Source organism: Lagopus leucura, unplaced genomic scaffold (assembly GCF_019238085.1).
Source record: "Lagopus leucura isolate 7727_CA_CO unplaced genomic scaffold, USGS_WTPT01 Super-Scaffold_100016, whole genome shotgun sequence".
Lineage (NCBI taxonomy): Eukaryota > Metazoa > Chordata > Aves > Galliformes > Phasianidae > Lagopus > Lagopus leucura.
In genome coordinates, this window is record NW_024962270.1 from 15,480,557 (window position 1) to 15,493,674 (window position 13,118).

The 13,118-nt window shown below is 50.5% G+C and overlaps 1 protein-coding gene across 1 annotated transcript in view; it reads right to left on the reverse strand.

Moving 5' to 3' along the window:
- GPR50 (G protein-coupled receptor 50) overlaps positions 1 to 13,117 on the reverse strand; it is a gene marked incomplete at its 5' end in the record, with an annotated part of 28,885 nt that extends 15,768 nt beyond the window's left edge. Inside the window, one exon of the mRNA XM_042876787.1 lies at positions 13,000 to 13,117. Coding sequence (XP_042732721.1) covers positions 13,000 to 13,117 — 118 coding nt within the window. The remainder of the gene's footprint in view (positions 1 to 12,999) is intronic.
- Position 13,118: the final 1 nt, after the last annotated feature.

A 13,118-nucleotide genomic window follows, 5' to 3' on the forward strand; every position in this document is an offset into this window, starting at 1 on the left:
TGTCCCTGGCTGTAACGGCAGCACTGTGTGACTGCTGGGAGGAATGACGCAGCTCAAACTGCCAGCACTGAACTGCATGGTGCTCTAGGACCACAGCACGCCCAGGCAAGGCACAAGAGAAGGACACGGGAAGCACGAATTATTGACTTTTTTTTTTTTAGTCAGCACTTTCTGCACAATCCTCCGATGGAGCGGCTGTTGTGGAAGATGCAGCACAGTGAGTCACTGTGATGGTATATGTGAGAGCTTCCTCAGACTGTCCAAAGACAGACACAAGCAGAAGCATACGCAGGGCTGCTTTTGGGTAACGGCAGCATTTACTACAATGTCATCTTCCAGCAAGTCTATTCTGGTAATCACAGAATTGCATGAAACATGGCTGAATGGATGCGGAGAGGTTACCTGATTCACCGTCTTCCTCTTTGGGAGACAGCACAGTGAGCTGCTCTCACCAGCTGGGGTGCCAGCTGCCCCCACCAGCCCAGCAGACACTCACCCCTTCTGTGTACAAACCTCAGAGTATCAGTGCTCCTCTTTTGTCCTATCCATTCCCTTGAGAAACGAAGTGTGTCTGATCACAATGTCTGCCTCTCCCCGGTCGTTTTTGTTTCTGAAGGCCAGCTTCATTCCCATTTTATAGAAGAGTGGATGACTCATTAAAAAAAAAAAAAAAAATTTCCACACAATGGAAACAATGGTTTTCTGCAGAGTGGGGATATTGTTTGTGATCACACTCATTGAAAAGGTACAGGGTGACCCAAGTTTTCCAGGAAAGCGGGGCATTCAGTTTCTACAAAACTACAGAGCACGGAACAAGTTCATACATACACAGTGCAGAACTGGCCTGTGGGAAAACTGGCTTCATTTCGGAGCTCAGGGGTTAGCTCAACTTTTGTATGGATGACACCCAAAACCAGAAAAAACAGAGGTAATAACAATGCTGGTGAGAAGTCGCTGCCAGTGTCAGGTTGAACTAACCCATCTTTAATCCCTCAGCCTCAAGGAGGAAAACTGTATGTTTCATCGTGGGCATGGAGTTATTTGCAGAAGTCTCCTCCAAGCCCCAAACACTTCAGCAGGATTAGCAAAGGCAGCAGCAACAGCTTAGATGTCTTTTGGAACTTGCACACTCCAAGACTGGGAAATCAGCAAACAATCCACAGACAGACACAATAGAAATGTCCCAGGGGTGCAGACAGTCTCCATTAGAGTTTAGACTTCAGCTGATAGCAGAGCCTCTGTCTATGAGGCCCCAGTCCACAGGACACAAAACGGAGGAAATGAAGACAGGTGAGACAGGCCCACCAAGGAGGCCAGGGACCGGGCCCCCGAGGGGAAGCGCAAAGCTGGCACTGACTGCCATGGGGCACACGTGTGCAAACAACAGAGGCAGCAGCACCTTTGTGACAGCATGCCCTGTGCTGCAGTGACAAGGACTGCATGCTCCAGGAATTCAGTCCCACAAGTTCTTGGAGAAGCGCTCCCTTTGCAGAAGAAGTAGTTGCCGTAGTATAAATAAATAAGCAAAACCTGCAAAAAATACATATGTTAGGAAGGCAGCAGGCCCAGATTTAAGTGGAACAATCACTGCGTAATGCCGCAGTACAGCAGAAAGGTTGAGGGTTACCTAAATTGCTACTTGAGAAAGAAAAAGCAAGACAAGGAGGTTGAAGTAGTGCTAGCCAGCACAGACAAATTGGTTCGCTAATGGATCTGATGCTGACTTAATCTTCTGATTTGGCAGTGCCCTGAGAAGCCTGCTCTTTTTGCCTCCCCTTACCTAAATGAAATTAACCTATTCCAGAAAATTAAGGACAATTTATCAGGCCATTGAAGGTGGACTGCTTGTTGGAGCTGGGTCTGTGTTGTTCCCCCCGAGACAGAAGAGAAACTTGGCAATTCAGAAACATGAAAATGGGAGGGCTGGCAGTGTCCATGCAGACTCTGGCTGCCTGGCACCCCAGTGCACAGCCTGCACACCCCGTTCTGCATTCTGGAAGCACTGTGTGCACACTGGTGCCGCAGGAAGTGTCACTGCCAGCACATCAACCAGCCAAGGGCTTCTGAATGAGCACTGCAGGGCAGAGTATTTTGCTGCAATGCCAAGCCCTTTTCTTTCTTTGGTGAAGCTGAAGGTAGCTGAGGCTGTGCAAGGGGACTGCAGGATGCCGCACTCTCCTCTGCCACCTTCCAGGCACAAGGCAAGACCCACATCAGCAGCAGCAGAGGACTCAGCCCTGGCTCTGCGGACACCGGGAAGCATTTTACATGAAGCCAGCATTCACAGGTCCTCTGCTCCATCCCACGACCCTCCCATGGTTGGTGGGACCCTCGCACACCTGTGGTGTGCCTCCACCTCCTGCAGTTACCTCCTCCCTCGCATGATCTCCAGCAAATGTGCATGCTGAACAAAGAAGTGATATTGGGATCTTTATCCATGTTGGGGGCTCTGTTGCAAAGGAAATGAAAGTGAGAATGTGTTGGAAAAGCAGCTCTGGTGACACTGTGTAAAAGCAGGGGAGCAAAGCTCTGCTCCACAATGCACGACCATCTCCTCCCTATTCACAGAGTTTCCCATGGATGTGGTCTTTTGTTTACAACAACACTTGTGGCTATTGGAACAGTCAAACAAACATCCAGCAGATAACAAATTCAAGAGCCTAAAAATGATATGCTTCTAATTATCATTAATAGTCATTATGAAAGCATCCGAGAAATCTCCCAATCCCCTATCCAGGATAACAGAATTCAGAGTTTACCAATGCTCTGGGGATATATTTTGGAAACTAGAATGACATAATGCAAAATATATTTCATTACCCACATAACATCCAAGACAAAACTAGATACTGGATAAAGGCCAGATGGGAAGTCACAAACTTTTGCAGTTCTGCACCTCATGGGGTATTCAATCTTTAGATAATTGCACAGGCTCAGACTCCTGCACATGATATCACACAAATGATTACCTATCTGCTCTCATTTCCCAGAGATACATGATCACAGAGCCCTTAATGGGAGGACACCACACAACCTCAAAAAGAATAAACACACTTTGTCCTCACAAGAGACCGTTAAGACACCGAAGGGATGTGGAAAATTGGAAATAGCATCCACGCTGAGAGCATAAATGATCCTTCTCTTACGGAGAACAGAACTGGGCTGCTGCACCTCACTGGGAAAAGCAGAAAAACATTTGCAAACACAAGTCCTATTACAAGAGCCATAAATCCACATCCCACAGTTCCTACTGTTCCTCTCCTCTCATTTCTACTTTGGCCCTTGTTGCTTTCTTCTATATTTCAAAGGACAGGGAAGAGCCAGACACCGCTGCAGCCAAACCCGTTGCATCATGTCCCCTCTCAGCACAGGAGGTCCCCAGGCGATGCCCCCTCTCACGGGGACATTCCCAGCAGGGCAGCTCCTTGAGGGAGCGCAGCCGATCTCACTGCTCCTGCAGCAGCAACATCAGGAGCACAGCCTTAATAATGGCTTTGACAGATGTATTTAACAGCAGAGCAGGCAACATCACAAGTTAAGCTCTTGTTTATGGGTCTTTTCTGTTCTTCAGTCCCTCATCACATCCAGTGTGTGAACCATCTAATTTTCAGGTTTTAGGAGGAGAAAGGGCATAAAGCACCACACAAAATCAAAACTGCATAAAGTGCTTGCTCATAAGGTACTACATTCTCCCCCACTTCAAATTTTCTCTCTTAGCTGGGATGAATATGTACAGTATTTTGAATGGAATAAATCATGGACCCTCCCAGAAATGACACAGAGCCCCGAGGCAAAGGGCTGCCATACATGCCGTCCTGGATAAGCTGTAGAAATTTTCTATATTTTGATTGTTCTCCTTTTGCTTAAGCATCCCACACTTTCACCTCTGTATGTAAACAGTGTCTTAGACATTGAGTACCTCCAGAACCAAAAAGCATTCTGTATAATCAAGATGTTACAATCACAATATAATTGTGTATAATCAATAGATATCAAGATGTTATAATCACAATATAATCAAGAGAATTAGGCAAAGTAGACAATGATCACAAAAGAGAATTACTGGAAGAGCTTACCCTTCGACTGAGCTCACCACAAAACACCAAGAGAGGTGATCTCCAGAAGAGATCCTTCCCCTCTGGTAGCCAGCTCTTAAATAGGTCCAGGAGGGGTGGTGAATTGCCTTCACCTGTGCTCCTCTGGCTGACTCATGGCTCGCCTCAGGTGATCAATCAGAGGTTCAGGCCGTGACTCAGCAGTTCCCATACACGTTCAGAAAGCCAAGTCAATAAGATCCATACTTACCACGTTGGATTACTCCGTGGAGACCAGAGGGCTCGCGTGCACTCTCAGGAGAAGAGCTGGGGGTCATCTGTCCCTGTCCCACCGCCAGCAGCAGCAGCAGCAGCTGCCTCCCACAGAACACACACTGGGCTGCTGTGAGCCAGTGCGCCCCGGGGAGCGCTGCTCCTGATGTGCAGCCAGGCACTCCAAGCTCACATGTAGTATTAATGTATGTGGTATTAATACATCTAATATTAATACAACACGCTCGCTTTCCTAATGAGAGCACTCATTTTTAAACACCGCTCCGGTAAATACGCAAGAAAATGTTACAAAGTGGTTGATGCATAAAGCTTTCACTTACCAAATTAATGAAACTAACTGGAGGAGGAGATAAGGCGAGGAAGCAGCAGCTGAGGCCTGGGAGGGAGGGAAGGTGCTGTGTCTACATGAGACGATGCTGCCAGGGCCAGGCACAAACAGTGGCCAGAAAACCCAACTGATTCAACAAAAACACACCCTGACAAAGCAGACAAATCTTGACGAGTCTCTTCCCAGAGAAGCCTGCATCACATAAGCCTAACTTGGTGTTAGCTCAAGGATCTCCAGCAGAGCCATAGCCATGCTGCACGGGTGATGGCTGCCTGGGGCTCGAGGCTCTGCCGGTGACAAACCAATGGAGAAGCCCAGCAGTCCCTGCAGATGCCCTGGCTAAGCAGGTCAGGTGCATGCCTTGCCTAGAGTAAAGCCCCCATCGCATACAGAACGGCCCAAGCTGCATCCACTATACAAGACGCTGTGAGGGCAAGCGTCAGCTCTGTGCTTGCTGCCAAAGAGCCCTACAGGAAGTACAGGAAACCCTGCTGCAGAAATAAGTCAAACCACTCTCGTCCCAAAACAACACAGGGCCAAATTTACAACCTTTTATTTTCTGCATTCGGTAGAGGGGAATAATCCCACACAACAGCACATGTCCAATATGATTGCTTTGGAGACATGAGAGGCTTACACCTTAGGGAAGTGTAAAACCTGCATCACTAAGGTTTCCTCAGCAGCAAGGGAACGAAACATTGCCTCCTGGTGATTAAGAGTGTAATTATTAGTTCTGAAACACTTTGAATTACAAGGTGCATTTTCTTTAAATGGGCACTATTGTTACTGCAAGCAGACATGAACTGCTGATTTACCCATGACTCAATAACCCCGCGTGTTTGGTGCACTGGGCACTTTTTGCTCCGCGTGCTGCCCTCCTGGCTGGTTGCCATAAACAATCAATTGAAATGTAAACAGAAGCTTTTGGAGCAAAGTTGTTCAGAACAGATGTATAAATTAAAACACCAACTACAGTGACATCTTACTAATGGTTTCTTCTGAACTCTTAACATCTATGTGTGCACACTTGGACCTCTGTAAAGCTTACAGGTAATCTCAAGTTCAAGGCCATATTCAAGCAAACCTTTCCACTCAGACTCACTCTAAAATCGGGAGGAAATCTGCCAGGCAGCATAAAATTTCTGCTGATAAAATCTGAATCAGGCTTCCCCCATGGTGACTTTAATAAAGCATCTCCTATTAATCTGCAGTATTTCCTCCACTTTGTAAAGTAAAAAAGCCTGGTTCCAGTGACTTCATTGCAAAGCAGGTCTTAAGCAAAATTAACACGGAAGAAGAGAAAAAGACTTTATGAATTTCCCAGACACAATGCTGACAAGAAATGACACATATCTAACTGCCGTGTATTTGCAATATAATTTTCATACTGAAATGAAAGAAGTGGCTGTCTACAAACCAGAACTGCACTGCAGGAAAGGAAGTATCAGAGCCTGCTTGTTTGACTTCATCCCACGTGCAAGGAAAAGTGGGTATCTTTCAACACTCAGAGCAAACAGACAACAGCATCTCTTTTGAAGGTAAGAACATGGTGAAGGACTGGCTCATCGACACAGTGAGAGCACCCCAGCAGCTGCAAACTGCTTTGTAAGGTTAATAATCCACCAGAAGATCTGCAGCCTTACTCCGGGGAAAAAAATGACTCAAAAAAGGAAGCGGATAGGAGAGAACTGCAGTCAAAATGTAAATAAGGAAGGACAGATGCCACCGCGGGAAGGCAGAAATAGTCTCTCTCTTTGTAAGACCTACTTGTTGTTGCCCGCTGCTCCACTTCCATTTCTGTATAATTTATTCCAAAGCGAATGTATTATTTTAAAGACTCCGCAGAGAAGGCGGAGAAGGCAGTGCCTGTGCTGAGGGACACAATGCTGCTGTTCAGCCACCGGTTACTTCTTGCTCCTACACTAATCGCAGAGGCTTTGTCTAGGCTGGGATTTACCAAGATTTTAATTAACAGTTTCCGAGGGTAAAGACACACCAGGAAGGCTCCTCTCATTAGCTAGTTAGCTAATTGTCCCAATTAAGCAGGGCAAAACAGTTTGACTCCCTGGTTTCCTTGCACACAAACCCTTCACCCGGCACTCCCGCAGGCTGCTGCCCGGCTCCCATCTGATCGTCCTGCAGGAAGACTGGGCAGGCTGCAGCAGGCAGCATTGCTCGGCCTTTTGATGCCCACCCAGACTTGTGCCATGGTCACCCCATAGCTGTCCTGCAGTGAGCAGAGTGTGCTGACAGCCCTGCTGAGCCATGGGTGGATCGGGGCTGGCTGCCCAGCACCCATCAGCAAGCTCCGGGGTGTCCGGCCACCCTTAAGCCAGTGCAACCGGGGAACCGTGCCCAAAGGTGGTGCTAAGATCATTTAACACACCCAGACCTCAGGGCTCTGCAGAAGACACTGAGCGGACGGTCTCAGACTCTCTGGTTAAACCCAAACTTCCAATGCTCAGGAACAAGAATGGCTGAATGTCAGAAAGCACAGAGCAGTGCCATCACTGTGGGGCTGTACAGGAGCCTGCACAGCATTCCCCTCCTCACCCCCAGCCCAGGGCACAGCCCTGTCCTCCTGCTGCGCTCTGCCACAGCCTCTGGATGGGATTGAACACTACCCATCCGGAGTGGAGAAAGAAAAGCAAACAAAATGCAAAGTAAATGGGGAAAAAAAAAAAAAACAGCAAAAAAAAAAAAACAAACAGAGCACGTATGCCCACCTTCCCTCTTCCTGACACCACACAGAAACAAGCTTTCTTTGTGACCTCCCAGACTAAAAGGCAAAGCAGAGCCCCCAGAGGATGCAGATGAGTCTGATGCGGATCTCCTAATGAGAGGAACTTCACTGTAACTAATCCAAGCGCGGTGTGTGGAGACCTGCAGCACCAGGTTGCACAGCTCATCTGGAGCACGCATACTGTGCTGTGGGCACGTCCTGCCCCACACAGAGCCTGTCCTGAGAACACTGTGTCACAGCAGGGCCTCCCTGTGAGGAGCTGGGTCGCCATATGGCCTCCCCACAGCCCCTTCACATTCCCCTTACTGTTGGCCAAGACCCCCAGCTCCCTCTGCAGCGTCCCATCCCCTGTGCTGTATGTTCAGCCAGGGCTGCTCCCTCCCAGGCACAGCATCCAGTATTGCTCTTGTTAAACTGAATACAACCAGTGATTGCCCAGCTCTCTTGTCTGCCTGGATCACTCCAGAAGCCCCTCTGCACTCGACATCAGCAAACTTACTCAAAACATCTTCTAATTCTACATTCAAGTCAAGAAGACAATAAAGAGAACTGCCCTGGGGAATCCTGCTACTGACCAGCCTCCAGCTTGATGGAACTCCATTTACTGTGACACTTTGGACCTGACCCATCAGCCAGTTGCTCACCCAGCATATTCTGGTTTTGCCTTGTCGCATGCTGGACATTCTGTGCAGGAGGATGAGGAGCCCACCCTGGGCTCTGCTGCACACCTCTCCTCCCAGCCAGCACCGCACCATGTGGCAGAGAAGCACGCAGAGCGTGGGCAGAGCAATGCAGGAGCCAGGGCTGCAAGGCAGGAGGTGCTGGTGCTGTCAGGCTGCCAGGAGGCACTGAGAGAAGGGTCCTCACTCAGCTATAAGAAGCCTAAAACCTCTATCCACAACTGCACAAGTACTTAGCCCAGGAACGCCTGCAGGGACTGCTGCTGCTCGTGGCCCAGAGCCAGGACAACGTGCCCAGGAGGCTCCGGCCAGACCACTGCCCCAGGACGGACCACCACCTCCCCACAGCACGCCCACCCCATTGCTTCTGGAGCCCACTGGGCAAACTGGGGAACACTGCGCTGCCCCACAGCCTGCTGTTTGCTACAGCCTCACTGAAGTGAGAAAAAGAGCTGACCAGCATGAGAGCCCAGCAGGGAGCTGCAGTCCCCCGACAGAGCCCTGCATCCAAGTGGGCCAGGAGAGATCAGTGCCCATGGTGGGAGCTGCGCCACGAACTGGCAGAACAGATGAGCAGCTGTCTATGATGTACAGAGAGAAATCAGTCATCTCAGGCTTGTAGCAGATGCTGGAGGGTTTGTGGTGCTAAAAAGAAAAGAATAAAAAAACACTCTCAAACCACCTACACGGACTTGGCAGCTTTCTAGGACAAGGAAATCCTGCAGGATTCCTGGGAGGAAACAAGTCACAGCTCCCAAATGCATATGAGATACGAAAACAGAACATGGTCCAACACGATGCCTCTAAAAGGTCAATTTCCCCAAACCACAACCAACCAGGCACAAAAATAACTGAACCAAAACACCTAAATAAAAACAAATGTGGCAGTGTTCAATGGGAGATGTTCAAAGAGACTTCAGCAGAGCTCTCCTTCTTCCAAAAGGAGCAATGCCACATTCAAAAAAATTTACTTTGCTTAAAAGATGGATCAGGACGGGAGCCAAATGAAGAAATAAATAAGTAATAAATAGAAAATCCACTACACAATTAATAGCTGGAAATAACACATTTAGTAAAGGAAGCTAAACAGTATGACAAGAAATAATGGCTACAGGTATGTCAGGAAAAAAAGCAGCCATCTGTCAACACAACAGGCTGACGGTAAAACTGTACAGCCAGTGTAAAGCAGAAGCATTTCTCTTTACATTTGCAGACATGAACGACTTATCTACGTTTCAGTCAGAACCAAGTTCTCTCAACTCCAGAAGTGGGAAAAGTATTCAATGCTACCGCACATCTTTCAGGTCAGCAGAACTAGAAGTGGGGCCACGCAAGGGAGCTCCCCAAATCCCTATGAACGACCTTTGTAAAAGAAAGCAGAGAAACGTCGCAGGGCAGTGTGGAAGTTCCAGAGGTCCTGGAACAATAAATAGAAGCCCACTCAAACACAAACGCTCACGCCGTGCCAACGTTCTCAGGCGGATAAGGGCTGACCCAGGAAGCGCGGGCTGATAACCCCGGCTGCGGCCCGCACAGTAGGCAAAGGGCAGAGCAAGCAGCACAGGACAGGAGATGGAAACGCAATGGGTGCTGGTCAGCACAGCTCTGCGGGAGGAGGGCCTGTCAGACCCATCTGAGGGCTCCTCTGAGACGACGCATTTGGCTGACAAAGGTAACGGTGCTGACATAATGCGCGCAGACTTGTGCGTGGCACTTGACTTGGGCTGGTGTGACAGCCTGCCACAGAACCCCCCGCACAACACAAGCACTGCGTGTGTGCCGCGAGGGGACGGGATGCAGGCAGAGCCCCGGGGCCTTGGTGGAGTTACACCCACACTGAGTGCCCCATGAAGGCTCATCTCCACGAACAGACAACGTCTCTACCAAGGAACAGGAGCCACGAGGCAGCAGAGCAGCTTTCTGCGGGGAAGCTCCAGGCTGCAGTAGGTTTTTAGAGAATGCACATTTTGGCTGCATGTCTCTGTTTGCACAAAGTTCAGGAGGGCTGCGGAAGTGCACATCCAGAGCCTCTGCCCAAACAACAGGCTAATTCTTTTAAAATGTTGGCTATTTCTTAGCAGAGTTTTCACATTAGTAAAGCTACAAGGACCTGCAAATGACAACCTGCACGCTCAGATATGCAGCAGCTCCCACTTGGCCATGTGTCTGCACATGCCATGTAATGCACTTGCTATTTCCCACATGGGTCTGAAGATACGCTCAGCCCTCTGAGCTCTCTCTCCCTCTAGCAATAACGTGGGGAGTATCACCACCCATCTGACACGTCCTCCTTCCCACAGGGAAAACAGAGGCAGTGGTTTCTCCCAGACAGTTTTAGAGGTCAGACTGCAAAGGCTTTCAGCTGCCAGAAAAGTTCACTCCTCCTCATCTGCCTCCATAAAGGCACATGGACACCTCTCCTGCCAGAGGTGCAGAGCTCTGCCTCATGCATGCCCTTTGCCTCAGCCTTCTCAGTGTCCTGCACCACGAACACGCAGACCAAAGCCTGTGATCCTGTTTGAAGCTCCCTGGCTACATGAGCAGCTCCACACACACATGGGTGTCTGGGTGTTACTCCAGGGAAGTAAAGGCTGAACCAACCACTACTGGGGAAGCCCAGAGCTCTCCATGAGTCTGGGTCCCCTCTGCCCACAGCCATCACCTTCTGCACTCATCCAGTGGTGGGCAACACTGTGGCCAGGCAGACACTGCTGGCAATCAGGCACAAGCCCGCTGCACTGTGCCACGTCCTGCAGAGAAGACCAGGACCAAAGCCCCATCCCCACGACAGCGATCCCATACTGCGCAGTGCCAGCTTCACAGCTCAGTCTGGTCCAGCTCGGCCTGGGTACAGCCCTGGCTCCAAGTGGACAACACTGCAGCTGTTCTCTTTCTGGATCCCCTATAAGCCTGTTCCAGCAACAGGGCTGAGTGCAACCAGGATTTGGCAAGAGCTGCCACATTCACACTGGCATCCTTTTCATCTATTGCTTTGCTTAGTGTAGGTTCAACAGGAGCATGAAAAGCCTTTGCTCAAAGGAATTCCAACCAGACGCCACACCATGCCCAGCCCTGCTCCCTGCGCTGCCCAGGGGCCAAGGGGCAGCAGGAACTGCTCCTGGTGCTGCTGCTGCTGCTGTGTGATGCTGTGCAAGCATCCTTCACACACACAATCCTAGCCAAACAAGATGACAATCAGGTGGTGCTTGGATGCGTTACCTTAATGAACTTCAGACCACCACTACCTGCCCAACCAGCACCCTCCCCTGCTGCTGAGCTCCTCAAGTGTCATCCCCAACACACCCACACCACCAAAGCAGGACAGGGCTCCTGACACCAGCTGCTGCTCTGAAGTGAGCACCTCAGGCTCTGTGCACAGCATCCACCCAGGACGACTAATGAGGGCTTCACCTGTGCTGCCCTCAACCGTGGCTCCCAGGGGTTTCTCAGAGAGCAGACCTCAGGCTGCTACGCAGGAGGAAATTTTGAGAATATCTCCAATATCATGCAAAGTCAGTCTCCGCTTTTGCAGTAACTTTAACTTAGCTCACAGGGGAGACAGTGTCACAACATGCAATGTGTGTGAGCAAACAGAATGGCTACGAAAGCAGCTGATAGTTCTCAATCCACTCGTTCCACTTCCCAAGCTGACAACGAACCACCAGCTGTCTGGGGACTCCATTTATCCTTCCCACCACCCACAAGCTCACACCGCTCACATTTTGAAACAAAGCTGAAGACAATGGCAAATGTAATGTGTGTTTACGTACCGTGGATACCACGGGGCTCCTTCCTTGTGCCAGAGAAAACACAGCGACCCAGTGGCAGGGCTGCTGCCCCCCCCCCTGCCCCAGCCAGCAGCCACACTGCGCTGCCAGGAATCATCAGATGTTGTCCCATCTGCTACTGGTACAGCCCCTACTTGTACGGAGCTCTATTGAGCAACTCCACATCTACAGAAGATACAGAGATCAGCATCTCCAGAATGCTTTTAACTTTCTCTTGTTATAAATACTGGAGACATTTCATCCAAACCATTTAACAAGCCATAAAAGTAAAGGTCACTCGATGTGTCTAGCTGTAAAAGCAGTCAGTGTACCCTTAGCAGCACCGTGCAGCTCCCCTAAGAGCCATTTATGTACCTATATCCTCAAACGACACAACTTCGAAGGCAAAAAGGAGGACGCCCTCCAAACATACAGTTCTCTTTAAAAGGGTTAACAGCAGCATCACCGTTATCACTTCCCTAGATTAACTCATTACGCGAGCCAACGCGCAAAGCTTCAGAGCAGACTCTCAAAGCACCGCGCACAAGCTCCGCTCTGCTGCCACTCGGTCACCCGAAGCTCAGCAGCTTCACGAAGCACCCGCTGGGCGCACGGCGGGGACGTCGCAGCCGGCGTCTGGCGGAGCAGCAGCTGGGCGTGCAGCGGGAGCTGCCCCTCCGCACCGCTGCCTGAGAGGACCCGCTACCGCCGCCTGTTTCCCCTGCTCCTTCCCGGCTCTCTTCTCCTTGAAACCGATGAGGGCTTTACCTGGATCGCGACCGGAGGACAGGCTCCTTTATTTGCAGCTGTCTCTGGGAGACAAAACTTCGAAGAAGTTGGAGAATCAAAAGAAAAAAAAGAAGAAAAAAAAAGAAAAAAAAGAAAAAAAGAAAAAAAAGCGACGTGGGGGGGAAAAAAAAAGACAAAAAAAAAAAAAAAGACAGTGAGTCCGAGCAGCCCGGGCAGCACCTCGGGGCCGGCGGGGAGCGGCGGGCGGCCCCACCGCCCAGCGCCCGTGCGCGCCGCCCGTCCCGCACCGCCCCGCGCCCGGAGGGGCAGCGCCGCCGTGCGGGGCCGGAGCCCATCCCGCGGGGCGGCGGAGCCCCGGGCACGGTGCCGCTCCGCCCGCCGCCCCCCGCCCGCCCGCGCTCACCGGCGTTGCGGAGCTTCTTGTTCCTCAGCACCGAGAGGATGACCAGCGCGTTGCCCAGCACGTCCACCACGATGGTGACGATCAGCACGGCCGCCAAGCCGCTGGCCGCTCGCGCCGCC